Source organism: Lactuca virosa, chromosome 8 (genome assembly GCF_052849685.1).
Source record: "Lactuca virosa cultivar CGN04683 chromosome 8, Lactuca_virosa_CGN04683_v6, whole genome shotgun sequence".
Taxonomy (NCBI): Eukaryota; Viridiplantae; Streptophyta; class Magnoliopsida; order Asterales; family Asteraceae; genus Lactuca; species Lactuca virosa.
Window position 1 is genome coordinate 362,491,248 of NC_136433.1, and position 15,513 is coordinate 362,506,760.

The 15,513-nt window shown below is 39.8% G+C and overlaps 1 protein-coding gene across 1 annotated transcript; it reads right to left on the reverse strand.

Moving 5' to 3' along the window:
- Positions 1 to 13,857: 13,857 nt before the first annotated feature.
- LOC145131899 (uncharacterized) lies at positions 13,858 to 14,664 on the reverse strand. Its single transcript, XM_079066544.1, has one exon. The coding sequence runs from the start codon at positions 14,662 to 14,664 to the stop codon at positions 13,858 to 13,860; it is 807 nt and encodes a 268-aa protein (XP_078922670.1).
- Positions 14,665 to 15,513: the final 849 nt, after the last annotated feature.

Here is a 15,513-nt window from a genome sequence, read left to right on the forward strand (position 1 = left end):
ACTGGCTGGGGGCCAACGGGGCCATGATCGATTGTGAGCGGCAGTTGGTCCGGGTTCGAACCCCAAGGGGGGGGGAGCTGGTTATTCAGGGTGAGAGGGCCTCGCAGGGCCCGATCCTCTGTTCAGCCGCGAGGGCTTGGAGGTTTTTGCAGCAGGGCTGCACAGGATTTTTGGCTTATGTTTCGGATACACGAATAGAGGCGGTAGCGGATATTGACAGTGTGCCGGTAGTGCAGGATTTTCGGGACGTTTTTCCCAAAGAGTTGCCTGGGGTGCCTCCGGCGAGGCAGGTGGAGTTTCACATCGATTTGGTGCCGGGTGCCACTCCGATAGCCAAGGCACCGTATCGGTTGGCACCACTGGAGATGCAGGAGTTATCTACGCAGCTTCAAGAGCTGTTAGACTGAGGGTTCATCCGTCCGAGCAGTTCTCCATGGGGAGTACCGATCCTTTTCGTGAAAAATAAGGACGGATCACACAGGATGTGAATTGATTATAGGGAGCTGAACAAGCTGACAGTGAAAAACCGCTATCCTTTGCCAAGGATCTACGATTTATTTAGTCAGCTTCATGGTGCATCTTGGTTTTCCAAGATTGATCTTCGGTCCGGGTATCATTAGATGAGGATTAGGGATGTGGATATACCAAAGACAGCTTTCAGGACTCGTTATGGGCATTATGATTTTGTGGTGTTGCCATTTGGGCTCACCAATGCCCCGGCAGCGTTCATGGATCTCATGAACCGGGTGTGCAGGCCGATGTTGGATCAGTCAGTGATTGTTTTTATTGATGATATCCTGGTTTACTCCAAAACCAGGGAGCAGCACGAGCAGCACTTGAGAGAGGTGGTGGAGACTTTGAGGGCGGAGAAGCTTTATGCAAAGTTCTCCAAATGTGATTTCTGGCTGCGGGAAGTGTAGTTTTTGGGGCATGTCATCAATCAAGAGGGTATTTCGGTTGACCCAGCTAAGGTGGAGGCTGTGATGCGATTGGAGCTACCGAGGAATGCCTCGGAGATTCGTAGCTTTTTGGGTTTAGCGGGTTACTGTCAGAGGTTTATCCACGATTGCTCCAAGATTGATGTGCCATTGACCCGTTTGACCAAGAAGAATGTGACTTTCCGGTGGGATGAGGATCAGCAGAGGGCTTTTGAGACCCTGAGGCGGAGATTATGTGAGGCCCCAGTCCTAGTACTGCCTGAGGGGTTGGATGATTTAGTGGTATATTGTGATGCATTGATTCCAGGGTTGGGTGCAGTGTTGATGCAGAGGGGGCATGTGATTGCTTATGCCTCGAGGCAGTTGAAGCCTCGCGAGGCAAATTACCCCACGCACGATCTGGAGCTGGGGGCGGTGGTGTTTGCCCTCCAGATTTGGAGGCATTATTTGTACGGGGTGCGGTTCATTATTTATAACGATCACAAGAGTCTAAAGTACTTGATGGATAAGCAGAACCTCAATATGCGACAGAGGAGATGGTTGGATGTGCTGAAGGATTATGATTGCGAGATCCTATACCATCCAGGGAAGGCCAACGTGGTGGCCGATGCATTGAGTCGCAAGGAAACGGGGTCCCCGATCAGGGATATTTGTATGAGGATGACTGTGAGTTCACCTTTGTTGGGCATGATTCGAGGGGCCCAGGTCGAGGGGGTGAAGAAAGAGAATTGGAAAATGGAGAAATTCGGGGGCAATATCCTTTGTTTGTTAAGGATAGCCGCGACTTGTTGACACAGTGTGGCCAAGTATGGGTGCCGGTATCAGGGGGAGTGAGGTAGAGGCTGTTAGAGGAGGCGCATAAGTCCAAGTTTTCTATATATCCAGGTGTAACAAAAATGTATAGGGACTTGAGACTGAGTTATTGGTAGCCCTGCATGAAGCGGGAGATCGCCTGGTTTGTGGAGCGGTGCTTGACCTGCAGGAAGGTCAAGGCCGAGCACTAGCGGCCTCAGGGCAAGGTTCAGTCATTACCCATTCCCATGTGGAAGTGGGAAGAGATCACTATGGACTTCATTACGAAGCTACCGAGGACGGCGAGGGGAGTGGATTCCATATGGGTCATCGTGGACAGACTGACGAAGAGTGCCCACTTCATTCCGATCCCCGAGAGTATATCTGCATAAAAGTTGGCGGACATCTATGTTCGAGAAGTGGTGGCTAGGCACGGGGTGCCGGTGTCAGTGGTTTCGGATAAGGATGTTCGGTTTACATCCAGATTTTGGAAAACGTTCCACGAGGAACTGGGTACTCAGCTACACTTCAGTACAACATATCACCCTCAGACTGACGGTCAGAGTGAAAGGACGATCCAGACATTGGAGGACATGCTGCGTGCATGCGTGCTGGACTTTGGAGGAAGTTGGGATACGTACCTCCCACTGGTAGAGTTCTCATACAATAACAATTATCATGCCAGTATCGATCGAGCTCCATTCGAGATGTTATATGGTCGGAGGTGCAGGACCCAGTGTGCTGGGACGAGGTTGGTCATTGGGTGATGGGAAGCACGGAGGTGGTACTCAAGACCACCGGGTTGATCCAGCAGGTGCGCGACCGGTTGCGGGTCGTGCAGAGCCGTCAAAAGAGTTATGCTGATCGACGGCGATCAGATCTTGAGTTTTAGGTGGGGGATTTTGTTTTGCTAAAGGTGTCACCCTGGAAGGGGATTATCAAGTTTCGTAAGAGAGGCAAGTTGGGGCCTCGATTTATAGGCTCGTTCAGGATCATAGCCCGAGTGGGCAAGGTAGCCTATCGTTTAGAGCTTCCAGAGGAGCTTAGTCAGATTCACAACACCTTCCACGTGTCTCAGCTTCGGAAGTGTGTTGCTGACGAGTCCGCGGTTATATCCTTGGACGATATTCAGGTGGATGGGGGCCTGAATTATGTCGAGAGGCCGATTGCCATTCTAGGCAGGAAGACGAAGGGACTTTGGAACAAGGAAGTAAAGTTGGTAAAGGTGCAATGGCAGCACCGAAGGGGCTCCGAATGGGCATGGGAGCCAGAAGCGGAGATGCGGGAGCATTACCCTAAACTATTTTCAGCTGCAGACTTCGAGGACGAAGTCTAGTTCAAGTGGGGGAGAGTTGTAACATCCAAAATTCTGGTATGTCTTGAAACCCTAAGAAATGATAATTTTTGCACAATTGGTCCCTTAAGTACGCTGGGCGTACTTAAGTGTACGCTTAGCGTACTGCATGGAAATGGTCGCTGAGGAATCAGGGTACGCTGGGCGTACCTTGAGTTACGCGGGGCGTACGCGCCGGGGACACAAAACCCTAATTTTCCGGACTTGAGGCCTATTTAAACAACTAGTCCCTTGGACTAAACCCTAGAGAGCCTCCACAGCTTTAGAACGTTCATATACTCCTGGAAACCTTGGGAGATCATTCTTGAGCCTTAAAGAGTGCATTTGTGGCCTTTTAGTGTGTATTTCAAGAAGAAGGGGTGGTCAAGCAAGCTTGGATCAAGTGAGTGCTTCAAGATCCTGCACCAAAATCATCTTGCAAAGCTTCTAGAGGTAAAAAGCTTGCATCTTTCCTTTCTAATCTTGAGATCTAGCTAGGGTTTTGGTGGTTTGTCCCTTTGATGAACTTTGGACCTCTTTTGTTGAGATAAGCCTCCCCATTCGATATGAAAGTCAGATCTGAGGTCCCCTAGTCATTTAGAAGTATAAAAATGGAAGCTTGATGAGAGATTTGACTTCATGCATGGGTAAAAGACCTTAGAAAGGTCTTAATGGAGTAGTTCGGTGTATATGAGGCATGCAAGGGCATAAAGTTGCCAACTTTATGCCCTAGGACATCTTTTTAGACTTAGATCTAGCTTTTGGACATGAAGGATTCGAGTATTAAGCACTTAATGGAAAAAGTGCTTAAAATGGTTGTATGCTGGGCGTAACCGGCTGTACGCGGTGCGTAGTCCCTAAACCTTCATTACGATGCGCGGACCAGGGTGGTGCGTTGGGCGTACGCAGCTCAGTCGGGCCCTAAGCTGTTTTGGGCCCTTGGGCCTTTGGGCCTCTTTTGGTTGTTGGGCTTGTCTGGATTCTGTGAGTTAGAGGCCTTTTCATCTGTTTGGGCCATGGACTTATCGGTTAGGCCTTATTGGGCCAAGGGGCCCATTAAGGTTATTGGACTTGGACTTTGGGGCCCATTTGCAAGAAAAGGGTAATTGGGCCTTGGGGGTAGAGTTGGGAGGTTGGGCCTTTCCTTGAGTTATTCAAGGTCTTGTCATTGATTATATTATTATTGTTGTTATTCAGCTCGGGAGGTTACGGATTATTAGGAGGACATTATTCGTATTCATTGGACGGAGGTGAGTCTTCTCACCATACCTATGGGTCTACCGCACCAAGGCCGACCCATTATGTGAACATGTTATGTGTGTGTTATTCATTTATGAACTGATATGTTGTGTGATATTATGTTGGTATGGAAGACCCCGGGGGAAGCCCGTGGCATTGGATATAAGAACATCTGGGGTAGTCCATGGCATTCCTAGGTAAAGACCATGTGGGGTAGCCCATAGCATTGGATGTAAGGCCATGTGGGGTAGCCCATGGCAGTCCTAGGTAAAGACCATGTGGGGTAGCCCATGGTATTCTTGCTGAATCGTATTGCATAGTTTCTGTGGCATGTTTATAGCTTTATTAGCTATCAGGATATGTGTATGTGAATGTGTGCGGTATGCTCTGGGAAACTCACTAAGCATTTCGCTTACAGGTTGTTGATTTGTTTCAGGTACTTCTGAGCCTAAGGAAAAGGGCAAGGCGTGATGACGTGGCGTGCACTCTATCTCCTTTTTGATGTGTTTGGGACCCTCTGATGTTTTAAAAAGGAAAACAATGATGTAATGAATGTTGATTTGAAAACAAATGTTTTGGATTTTATGGTTTATGAGATTGGTTTTGATTAACTAAAAATGAAAAAAAAATTTGGTAAAATTGGGTCGTTACACTTTGTAATATCCATTATACTTATAATGAGGAATTAGTTGCCCTATCCTATCCGTTCGGCTAACGACCCTCCACCAATCAAGGAAGCGGTGGGTGAGAGTGGACACCCATTCAATCGCCATTTTATAGGCAATTTCCTTGTACCCCCTTATAGATCGGCTTCGTGAATGAGGCCTACTAGCGATAAGACTAGCTTAATCTTATAGATATATATATTAATCTTATAATGAATAAAGTATAAGGTTAAATTTTAAACTTGTAAAGTTCTAGGGATTGAAATTTAAATAATTCATAATTGAACTTTTAATCAAAAAATTTAAATTTCAAAACTTGAGGGCAAGTTTTGAAACTTTTCAAAAACTTATCAAAATCAAAATTCAAATAATACAATTAAACAGTTAATTGGTGATTATCTAATTTTGACCTAATCCAATTTCATGCAAGATAATTGATCAAATAATTCAAATAATTATAGATAATCATATATGGCAATAATTATTTATTCAAATTGATAATTATCTTTTATTTTGAGAAGGATAATCTATTAATAATAACAAAAATCGGATGTTTATTAGTCAAAAACATTTTTGGTAATTATCCCACAGCAAAATAAGCAAAATCCCGAAAATCCCTCTTTTTGACCCTGAACTCGTCGACTTGCCACCTGAACTCGCCGAGTTCAGCAGCCAAATCGACGAGTTGGTCAGGCAGAACCACTTTTTTTTCGATTTCAAGCTTTGGAAGAACAAGTACATCAAATACAATTGAAACCAAACCAGTAGCTCTGATACCACTGATGGGTTTTACACACAAGAACATTCCTATGTGCACATGCAAACCCTAATGCTTGGATCTAGGTTTCTCTATTGTACATGAAATTCATCCAAGACTTGAATAACTTAATCTAGCATACTACAAAACTTTTAGATCTACATAAATATCAGAATATGAATGTTACCTTTCAAGTAGTTGCAAGAATCTTGAGTCTTCAAAGCTTATGAGAACAAGCACCTCAAATGCGATGCCTCTAACGGCTTACAAACACCAAGGCAAGAGGATGAAGTATGAGAGAAGGGAATGAGGGGCTGAAATCGGCTCTAGGACTCCAAGGGATCAAGTGGCCGATTTTCCTAGCCCTAGGGGTCTATTTATACTTTAAACTGCTAGGGTTTCAGTCAAAACCCTAATGGACAGCTTAGGCCTTAAGCAGTCCATGGAACCTTCTGGAATAAGGCCTCCTTGGATGAATTTAAGATGGGCTCCATCTTGAATTTCGTCCATGTCATAGTCCATAAGGCTTCTCAACCCAAAACTCAATTATCTTATAATTGCAGTCCAGTCCCCTGTATTTAATTAATCTCTTTTAGCCACCAAATTAATTCTTAATTAATTTATGACTAATATTAATTAAATAATATGATTTCTCCTTTAATATATTATTTCCATAATATATTAATAAACCATAATATCCTCTCTCTCTCTCTCTCTCTCTCTCTCTCTCCATAAATCACCATGTCAAGTTGCTTTGGTGAAGGCAACCCAAAAGGACCATGCTCAACCGAGTCAGGTACATACCAAATATAGTTATGGACTTAGACACTAATCCAACACAAACAAGTTCATTGCTAAGACAAGTAAATAAGTTTCCAGTAGTAAAAGTTCGTTGCTATAATGAGAAACAAAGTTTGTTGTTATATTAAGTAAGCTAATTTGTATGTATATGAGCACACAATGAGTTCACAACCAAGCCTATGACTGATGCCCTATCAAGATCTATGCTTATCGTTCCATAGATTATTATGGTATCATACACTCCAACAATCGGGCGAGTGAGGAGTTGTCAATTCCTAATAGCGCTATCCATAATGACCATTGGCTCAAATAGTTAATGGTTGGAGTAAAGTGTAAGGTAAGAGACTTAAGACGATAAGGCCTCATGTTTCAAGTTGCATAGACATACATAGCAAAATATAGCAATCATGTTTGATACAAATCACTTTAAATACAACAAACAATAAATAGTTTTTCGGACATGCTTTTCCACCCAAAACATAAAAACTGAAAATAGGGGGAGGCGTGAATACTCACAATGCTTTGATATAATGAAAATGGTGCCTTGAAATACGCTCTACTCGTACCACTATCGATTCTTACAACGATGTTACACACTAATGAGTCTCTAATTGAAATCTAATACTAGTATACTTACTACTACAATAAAATTATGCCAATACTGTGAGAAGTTATAAACATTTTTCTGTGAAAATTAAATTTTCATGAATCAATTGTTATATAACAATTTAAGTGGAAAATTCTCATTATTGAAATGTTAATATTTAACATTTTAAGAGGTGTTCCAATGATTAAATATTCAAAAACTAAATCAATTTAGTTCTAAAATTTCCCAAACTTTTTATTTCAGTTTCAAATGAAGTCAAAGATGTTAAGAACAATTTTCTTGAATTTTTTATTTGTCTAACTATTTTTCACGATTTTAATTCCTTGAATAATCATAAAATCATGGAAAATACTAAACAGTTAATAAAAATTACCAAACTACTGATTTTGGTTTTAACTTTATTAAAAGACTTCCAGATAAATTTTCATGGATTTTAGATATGTATAGCCATTTTTCTTACATTTAATTATTTAAATAGATAAAAATTTATGAAAAATAGCAGTCAGTTAAAAAAAATTCCCCAAACTTTATGCACCACTTATATGAAACATATGTAATTTGGTAAAAATAATAAAATGTATTTTCAAACAGTTTAACACGATTTTTCAGATTTTTGTGTATTTATTCTATCAAAATAGAGATAACTAGAAAACAGTTTCAAAAATTTCTCAAACTTTTTTTTCTACTGTTATTACACATAAGAAATCTGGGAAAAATATAAAAGTTAGTTTCCAAACATTTTAACTATTTTTCTTTGTTTTATTCATTTAAATAAACATTAATTCGTGAAAAATTATTAAACAGTAATTAAAATTCACTAAACTTTTTATTTATGATTTATATGTAATATATAATATTCTGATGATGTTTCATAATTTTTGGATAAGTGTAGCTAATTTTCATGAATTTAATCCCTTAAACATTCATTAAATCGGGAAAAATAAGAAATTATATTGTAAAAATTTGGAAAAGCTTTCATGGAGTCTTTATGATATCTAGAAGATGCGAAAATTATGAAGTATGGCTTTGGACATTCATTACTGTATTTTACAATTTTTTCTCTTCAACAAAATTAAACTTGAAATCAATAGAAAACAATCCTTGAAATGCATGCAAATTCATGAAACGTGTTTAATCAGTACATAAGTCATACCAGAATATTACCGGAATTTATTGACCATAAAAAGTATTTTATGTGAATTATTGCTCAATTTTCTCGCAAAAATAACAATAAATGGAGAAAAATGAGTTATTTTCTAAAAATTTCCAGATCATCTTTTTTTGTTGTCTAGATTCTGGAAAATCGGATTTGATCAGAAAAGAAGGTTTAGATATTTATTTGTGAGATACTACCACCATCATCATAAAAATCGTGGTTATGAACATGCATGTCGGGTTTTGGGTGAGATACTACCACCATCATCATAAAAATCGTGGTTATGAACATATGATTCATAATCCATCCATAGAATGGTGTAGAAGTAGAAAAATGTGCATGAAATAGGGTAACTTTGAAAGGAGACTAAGGGGTTTTCGATTTTACCTTAAGAACACACTTGATGAGGATGATTTTTGGTGTCTTGAGACTCATTTTTCTGGAAATTTTTGTGGATGGTAGAGAGAGAAAAGAGAAATGGAGTTGTAGAGTGTGTGAGAGAGAGAGAGAAGAGTGAAAGAGAAGGAAGTGTGAGAGAGAAGTGAAGTGTGTAGGAGGATAAAATGATTATTGTCTTGGGGATGAGTGTCTTGGAGAGGGGGTGGACGACTTTTGAGGGTATAATGCCCTCCTTCTCTTTTACTTTTATAAAAAAAATTGAATTCTTTTATAAAAATATCAAACTTTTTATAAAATATACACCCTAACCTAGTTTTTATTCATGAAACCTTGATTTTTGACTTATAAATTAAGGGTAATTGTTAATGACTTAAATTTTATTTTCCTTGATTATATTTCCCTGAATTTAGTTATTTTAAATTGATATTTTAAGGTTCATAATTATTTTAATTGAATTTTAGAGGATTTTTTTTTTATAAATTTAGGTTTTTAGGGCATTTAGGGTTTTTTAGAGTTTGTAAATCTTTGAATATCAAAATAAACTGAATCTTTGAGACTTCAAATTATTTTTTTGTTTCCTAATTCTTATTCAAGTTAGAAATAATGTTTGTAATTTATTTTATCGGTTTGTTGGCATTCTATGTAGTGATTCCGAGATTCAAGCGAAATTGAGGAATTAAGTATATTAGTCCTAGTTTTCAACTTTGACTTAAGATACTATAAGACTCTGGCCTAATTTCTACTTCTAGGTCAAGTGCATTATGTGTCTATATGATTCATGAAAAGGTGTTTAAGTCAAGGAATGACCCGAATTTGAATATGTGTTACAGTTAAAGTAACTATATAAGTCATGTATCAATGTGAAATCTATGTACACTATCCATCGTTTCTAATTATTTCCAAGTTTCTAGTAGGTTATAACATAGCTCCTAGTTACAAAGTGTAGTATGTGTTGTGCCTATATGTGCAACTAAATTTATTCGAAACTAGAACTGTCTCGAATTTTGACGGTTGTCACAGTCTCCCCCGGTTGAAAGAATTTTATCCCAAAATTCAATTCGTGACGTATTTTATTAGAACTCAGCCGAATACAATTGTATAGTTGGAGAGGTGGTCACTTGAAGTGCTCTTTGATTATTTTGGGTTTATTTCCTCAAAGGAAGAGCCCAATTCTTTAGCTATAATCAAGTTAATGTTTAATTAATTCGAGTTCTGTCGTCTAGATTGTGGAAAATTTGGTTCATGGAATCATGATCCAACCATGGCGACCTAGACGAAAAGATTATCTAATTAAATATTGTCTGAATTAAGAGAGCACTGTAAGTTTTTCTGAAGCACCAATTACATTGAGCGTTAAATCCGCATTGATCCTTAAGTCGCATTCTAAATAATCACTAAGTGTAAATTCGCCGTCTAATAAAGAAGAGATTAGGAAAATTTTGTTCACTTCTGGGTTGGCTACTAAATATGGAAAATATATATTCCGAAATAAGAAGGGGTAGCACGAATGAAAGAGCAATCGAGGGTAAGTTCCTAAATATGCGTATTAAGGGTAGGCAACAAAGTTGAGGTGGTGGTATTGGTATTTAGCTTGAATTGGGTTTTGGGTTTAGAGATGTCTACTCGCAGGTGAGTTGTCATAGGGTGGAAAGAGTGTGTGGGAGGGGTGGCTGGTGGTTGGTGGTTTCGGCAGGAATAGGTAATAGGGAAGGAGGCAGGAGAGGGGTGTGAGGAGAAGGGGTTTGGATGGGTTGTTGGGTAAGAGAGGGTGGTGGCGGAAGATTAATGGGTGTAGATGATGTGGGGGTTGGAGTGGAGGAAGGAGGTGTTGGCGAAGAAGGGTGGTAGGGTGATGTTTCAGTGGTGGTGGGTTAAAAGAGGAGAGGAGTAGGATCGGATCAATGCAGGATGGTGGGGTTGGCGTTGTTTGGTAATTGGCGAAAGGAAAAGATTTTTCGTCAAAGGTGATGTGGCGGGAAAGGATGACATTTACTGTTGATAGGTCAAGGCAACGGTAGCCACGGTATTGTGGTGGATAGCCAAGAAAGACACAAGCTTTTGAGCGGGGAGCGAGCTTGTATGGGCGAGTGGCGTTAAGGTTTGGATAACAAGCGCACCCAAATGTGCGAAGGTGGTTGTATGCAGGATGTTTAAGATAGAGTATAGAGGTGGGGGTACGGTTTTAAGGGAGTTAGGTGGGGAGGATATTCTGAAGGTAAGTGGCGGTGTGAAGGGAATCGACCCAAAAAGAAGATGGTAAGGAGGCGTGAGTGAGGAGAGATAGCATGAGTTCGTTAAGGCGACGAATCATGCGTTCGATAGTGCCGTTTTGTTGGGAGGTATGAGGACAGGAGAACCGGATATGAAGACCGGTGGAAGATGCAAAGTTTTGAAAGTGGGTGTTGTTGAATTCACCTCCTTTATCACGTTGAAAGGTTTTTATGGTGGTATTAAATTGAGTTTGGATATATCTGTGAAAGTGTTTGATTTTTGTCAAAAGTTTCGGATTTGTATTTGAGAGGAAAGACCCATGTGTAGTGAGAGTAATCATCGATTATAACAAGATGGTACTTGAAACCCGTATTACTTGGGATGGGTGAGGTCCACAATTCGGCATGTACAAGATCAAAGGGATATAAAGTGGTAGATGTAGAATCTGTAAATGGTAGTCGTTTGTGTTTAGCAATTTGACAGGAATGGCAAACAAAAGATCTATAAGCTTTATTGCAAGTAATATGTTTATTAAGACTAAGAAAATCCATTACATGATGACCCATATGTCCTAGTCTAAAATGCCAAAATGGCGAACTGGATGAAACTAGAAAAAGATAAAGCGGGAGCTTTGGCTTGATTGACGAAAGGGTAGAGGTCACCACTGCTATTGTGCCTCGTTAGGTGCTTCCCAGTCTTGAAATTTTTAACAGAAAAACCAAATGGCTCAAATCCAACGGAAAAGTAATTATCATAACAGAATTTGCGAATTGATACAAGGTTTTTAACAGCATTAGGTGTGTGTAAGACATTGCGATAGAGTATAGAGGTGGGGGTACGGTTTTAAGGGAGTTAGGTGGGGAGGATATTTTGAAGGTAAGTGGCGGTGTGAAGGGCATCGACCCAAAAAGAAGATAGTAAGGAGGTGTGAGTGAGGAGAGATAGCATGAGTTTGTCAAGGCGACGAATCATGCGTTTGACAATGCCGTTTTGTTGGGAGGTATGAGGACAGGAGAACCAGATATGAAGACCGGTGGAAGATGCAAAGTTTTGAAAGTGGGTGTTGTTGAATTCACCTCCTTTATCACATTGAAAGGTTTTTATGGTGGTATTAAATTGAGTTTGGATATATCTGTGAAAGTGTTTGATTTTTGTCAAAAGTGTCGGATTTGTATTTGAGAGGAAAGACCCATGTGTAGTGAGAGTAATCCTCGATTATAACAAGATGGTATTTGAAACCCGTATTACTTGGGATGGGTGAGATCCACAAGTCGGCATGTACAAGATCAAAGGGATGTAAAGTGGTAGATGTAGAATTTGTAAATTATAGTCGTTTGTGTTTAGCAATTTGACAGGAATGGCAAACAAAAGATCTATAAGTTTTATTGCAAGTAATATTTTTATTAAGACTAAGAAAATCCATTACATGATGACCCAGATGTCCTAGTCTAAAATGCCAAAATGGCGAACTGGATGAAACAGAAAAAAAGATAAAGTTGGAGCTTTGGCTTTTTCAACGGAAAAACCAAATGGGTCAAATTCAACGGAAAAGTAATTATCACAACAGAATTTGCGAATGGATACAAGGTTTTTAACAACATTAGGTGTGTGTAAGACATTGCGATAGAGTATAGAGGTGGGGGTACAGTTTTAAGGGAGTTAGGTGGGGAGGATATTTTGAAGGTAAGTGGCGGTGTGAAGGGCATCGACCCAAAAAAAAGATGGTAAGGAGGCATGAGTGAGGAGAGATAGCATGAGTTCGTCAACGCGACGAATCATGCGTTCGACAGTGTCGTTTTGTTGGGAGGTATGAGGACATGAGAACCGGATATGAAGACCGGTGGAAGATGCAAAGTTTTGAAAGTGGGTGTTGTTGAATTCACCTCCTTTATCACATTGAAAGGTTTTTATGGTGGTATTAAATTGAGTTTGGATATATCTGTGAAAGTGTTTGATTTTTGTCAAAAGTGCCGGATTTGTATTTGAGAGGAAAGACCCATGTGTAGTGAGAGTAATCATCGATTATAACAAGATGGTATTTGAAACATGTATTACTTGGGATGGGTGAGATCCACAATTCGGCATGTACAAGATCAAAGGGATGTAAAGTAGTAGATGTAGAATCTGTAAATTGTAGTCATTTGTGTTTAGCAATTTGACATGAATGGCAAACAAAAGATCTATAAGTTTTATTGCAATTAATATGTTTATTAAGACTAAGAAAATCCATTACATGATGACCCATATGTCCTAGTCTAAAATTCCAAAATGGCGAACTGGATGAAACAGAAAAAGATAAAGTTGGAGCTTTGGCTTGATTGACGAAAGGGTAGAGGTCACCACTGCTATTATGCCTCGTTAGGTGCTTCCTAGTCTTGATATCCTTAACAGAAAAACCAAATGGGTAAAATTCAACGGAAAAGTAATTATCACAACAGAATTTGCGAACAAATAAAAGGTTTTTAACAGCATTAGGTTTCTGTAAGACATTGGGAAAATAAATAGGTTTGGTTAGGTAAGGTAGGGTGATGAGGCCTGATCCATGAACTGGTATCTGATTACCACTACCAACAAACATATACTTAATAGATGACACAAGACGGTTAGTTATTTTACCTGCATCCGGAGTGAGGTGGGAGGTGGCACCTGTGTCCATGTACCATTGATCATCAGTGGGTTCGAGAGTCATGCCGAAAAAGAAAGATTCAAGTTTCGTTGGCTCCAAAGGATTAACCTCCGCAAGGTTGGCTTGATGTTGCTGAGTAGGTTGTCGAGTGGGCTGCTGAGGCGGACCTAGAGGAGGGCCCCATGGAGCGACCCAACCACCTTGCGTTGGATACAAACAAGGAGGTGGGGAAGCCCAATAAGAGGCAACCCAATATGGTGGTGGGTATATAGACAATGACATTCGATGATGACCAGGAGAAGACCCGCGCCGATTCTAGTTACTGGGTCTATTTTAGGGTTGGTAAGGAGGCTGATTTGATGATCTGTCTTGGGATCCAGAGATGTTGGGAAGGCGGTTTGAGTTGCATGGCTGATGGTTTGGCCAGTTGCGATGTGCGGTTGCATCCCGTCTAGGTGGTGGATCAGAAGGTTGCTCGTTGTCAATAGTTGCTGCAATTTCAGTTGGGGAATGAGACTCTCGAGCGCATTGGCATTGGTACTCAAGTTGAAGCATTGAACATGCCGTGTCCCATGAGGGTAAACTTTGATTGATTAAAGTAGCGGTGGTATCAAACTCGGAGGGAATACCACAAACAAGTTGTAACACGAGGCGGTTGGCGGAGACAAGGTACTCCACATCTTCAAGCTGGGATGCGAGATCTTTGAGGCATTGACAATAGGCTTCAAGAGATGACATGGCACAAAGGGTGAGGTTGTTAAATTCGTGTTCTAGGGCAGCCGCGTGAGAGCCTTTGTTATTGAGGAATATGTCTTTGACCTTATTACATGCATCAAGAGCGGTGGTTTGGTCAAGAACCTGAACCAGGAGATCATCAAAGAGTGTTCGATAAATCCATTGGAGAACAATTGCATCGATTTCTGACCAAGTTTCATAGGTTGGATCGGTGTTTGCTGGAGGAGCAGTACCATCAATGTGAGTGAGGACTTTGTATCCTCGGGCATGCAGCATGAACATGCGTACCCACGATAAATAAGTGACTTTGATGCCATCAAAAACACGCACCTTGTTCTGAATATTCGTGACGGTGTAGACCGGGTGCATTGCTTTGCTAGGGTTGGCTTCCGGCTTGTCTGTCATGGTGATTTAGTGAAGATAACAGATGGGGAAGATGACACAGCCTTGGTTGTGCATGAGAACGAGAGGAGAAAAAAATAGGTATTGAGCCATGGCTCTGATACCATGTAAATCTTTGAGATTGAATGCCCCTCTCATTAACCAAGAGCCAATATATACAAAGTTGTACAATCGGAAAAACAGGAAACTAATCATCTAAATATGGTACAAATTAGACTAAATAACAATACATATATAACAAAATAAAATCCGAAATATATAAAAAAAAACTAGTTGTGAGACCCATTTATTACATGGGTTAATTTAAAAAAAAAGTTAAATATAAAAATTAAAATATTTGAAAACTTTGAATTTATAAGAAAATAAGAAAAATAATGAATTATTATAATTGAAATGTTTTTTATCTTTTAAATTTAAACAAATAATTTAAATAAATAAACAAAAGAAACTAATAAGCTTTAATTTAGAAATTTTGAAATTAAAAGGTAAGTTCATTAATGAAATTGATATTAATTTATTACCATAAGTATTGTAATTATTACATTAAAATATTATGTGGAATTTAATAAAATAGAAAAACTCATAAAATGACATGTGGAAAAAAACTTAATTCAAAATATGTAACACCCCGAATCCTGGACGTGAAACTTGAGAGTTATAATGCACATTATAGGACCTACTCGATGAGTTGGTTGGTCCCGACTCGTCGTGTAGGAGCTGAGCTGGTCGCGTGAAATATGGAGCCTACTTATCGAGTCGGAGGGATGGACTAAATGAGTTGAGTCTGTGTTGAGAAAACCCTAATTTTTAGGGTTTGCACACTATTTATAGGACTCTAAGGTGCTGTTTGTT

What these genes read in the sequence shown, in the direction of transcription:
- LOC145131899 (XM_079066544.1), bottom strand. Translation starts at nt 14,664, where the DNA reads ATGACAGACAAGCCGGAAGCCAACCCTAGCAAAGCAATGCACCCGGTC.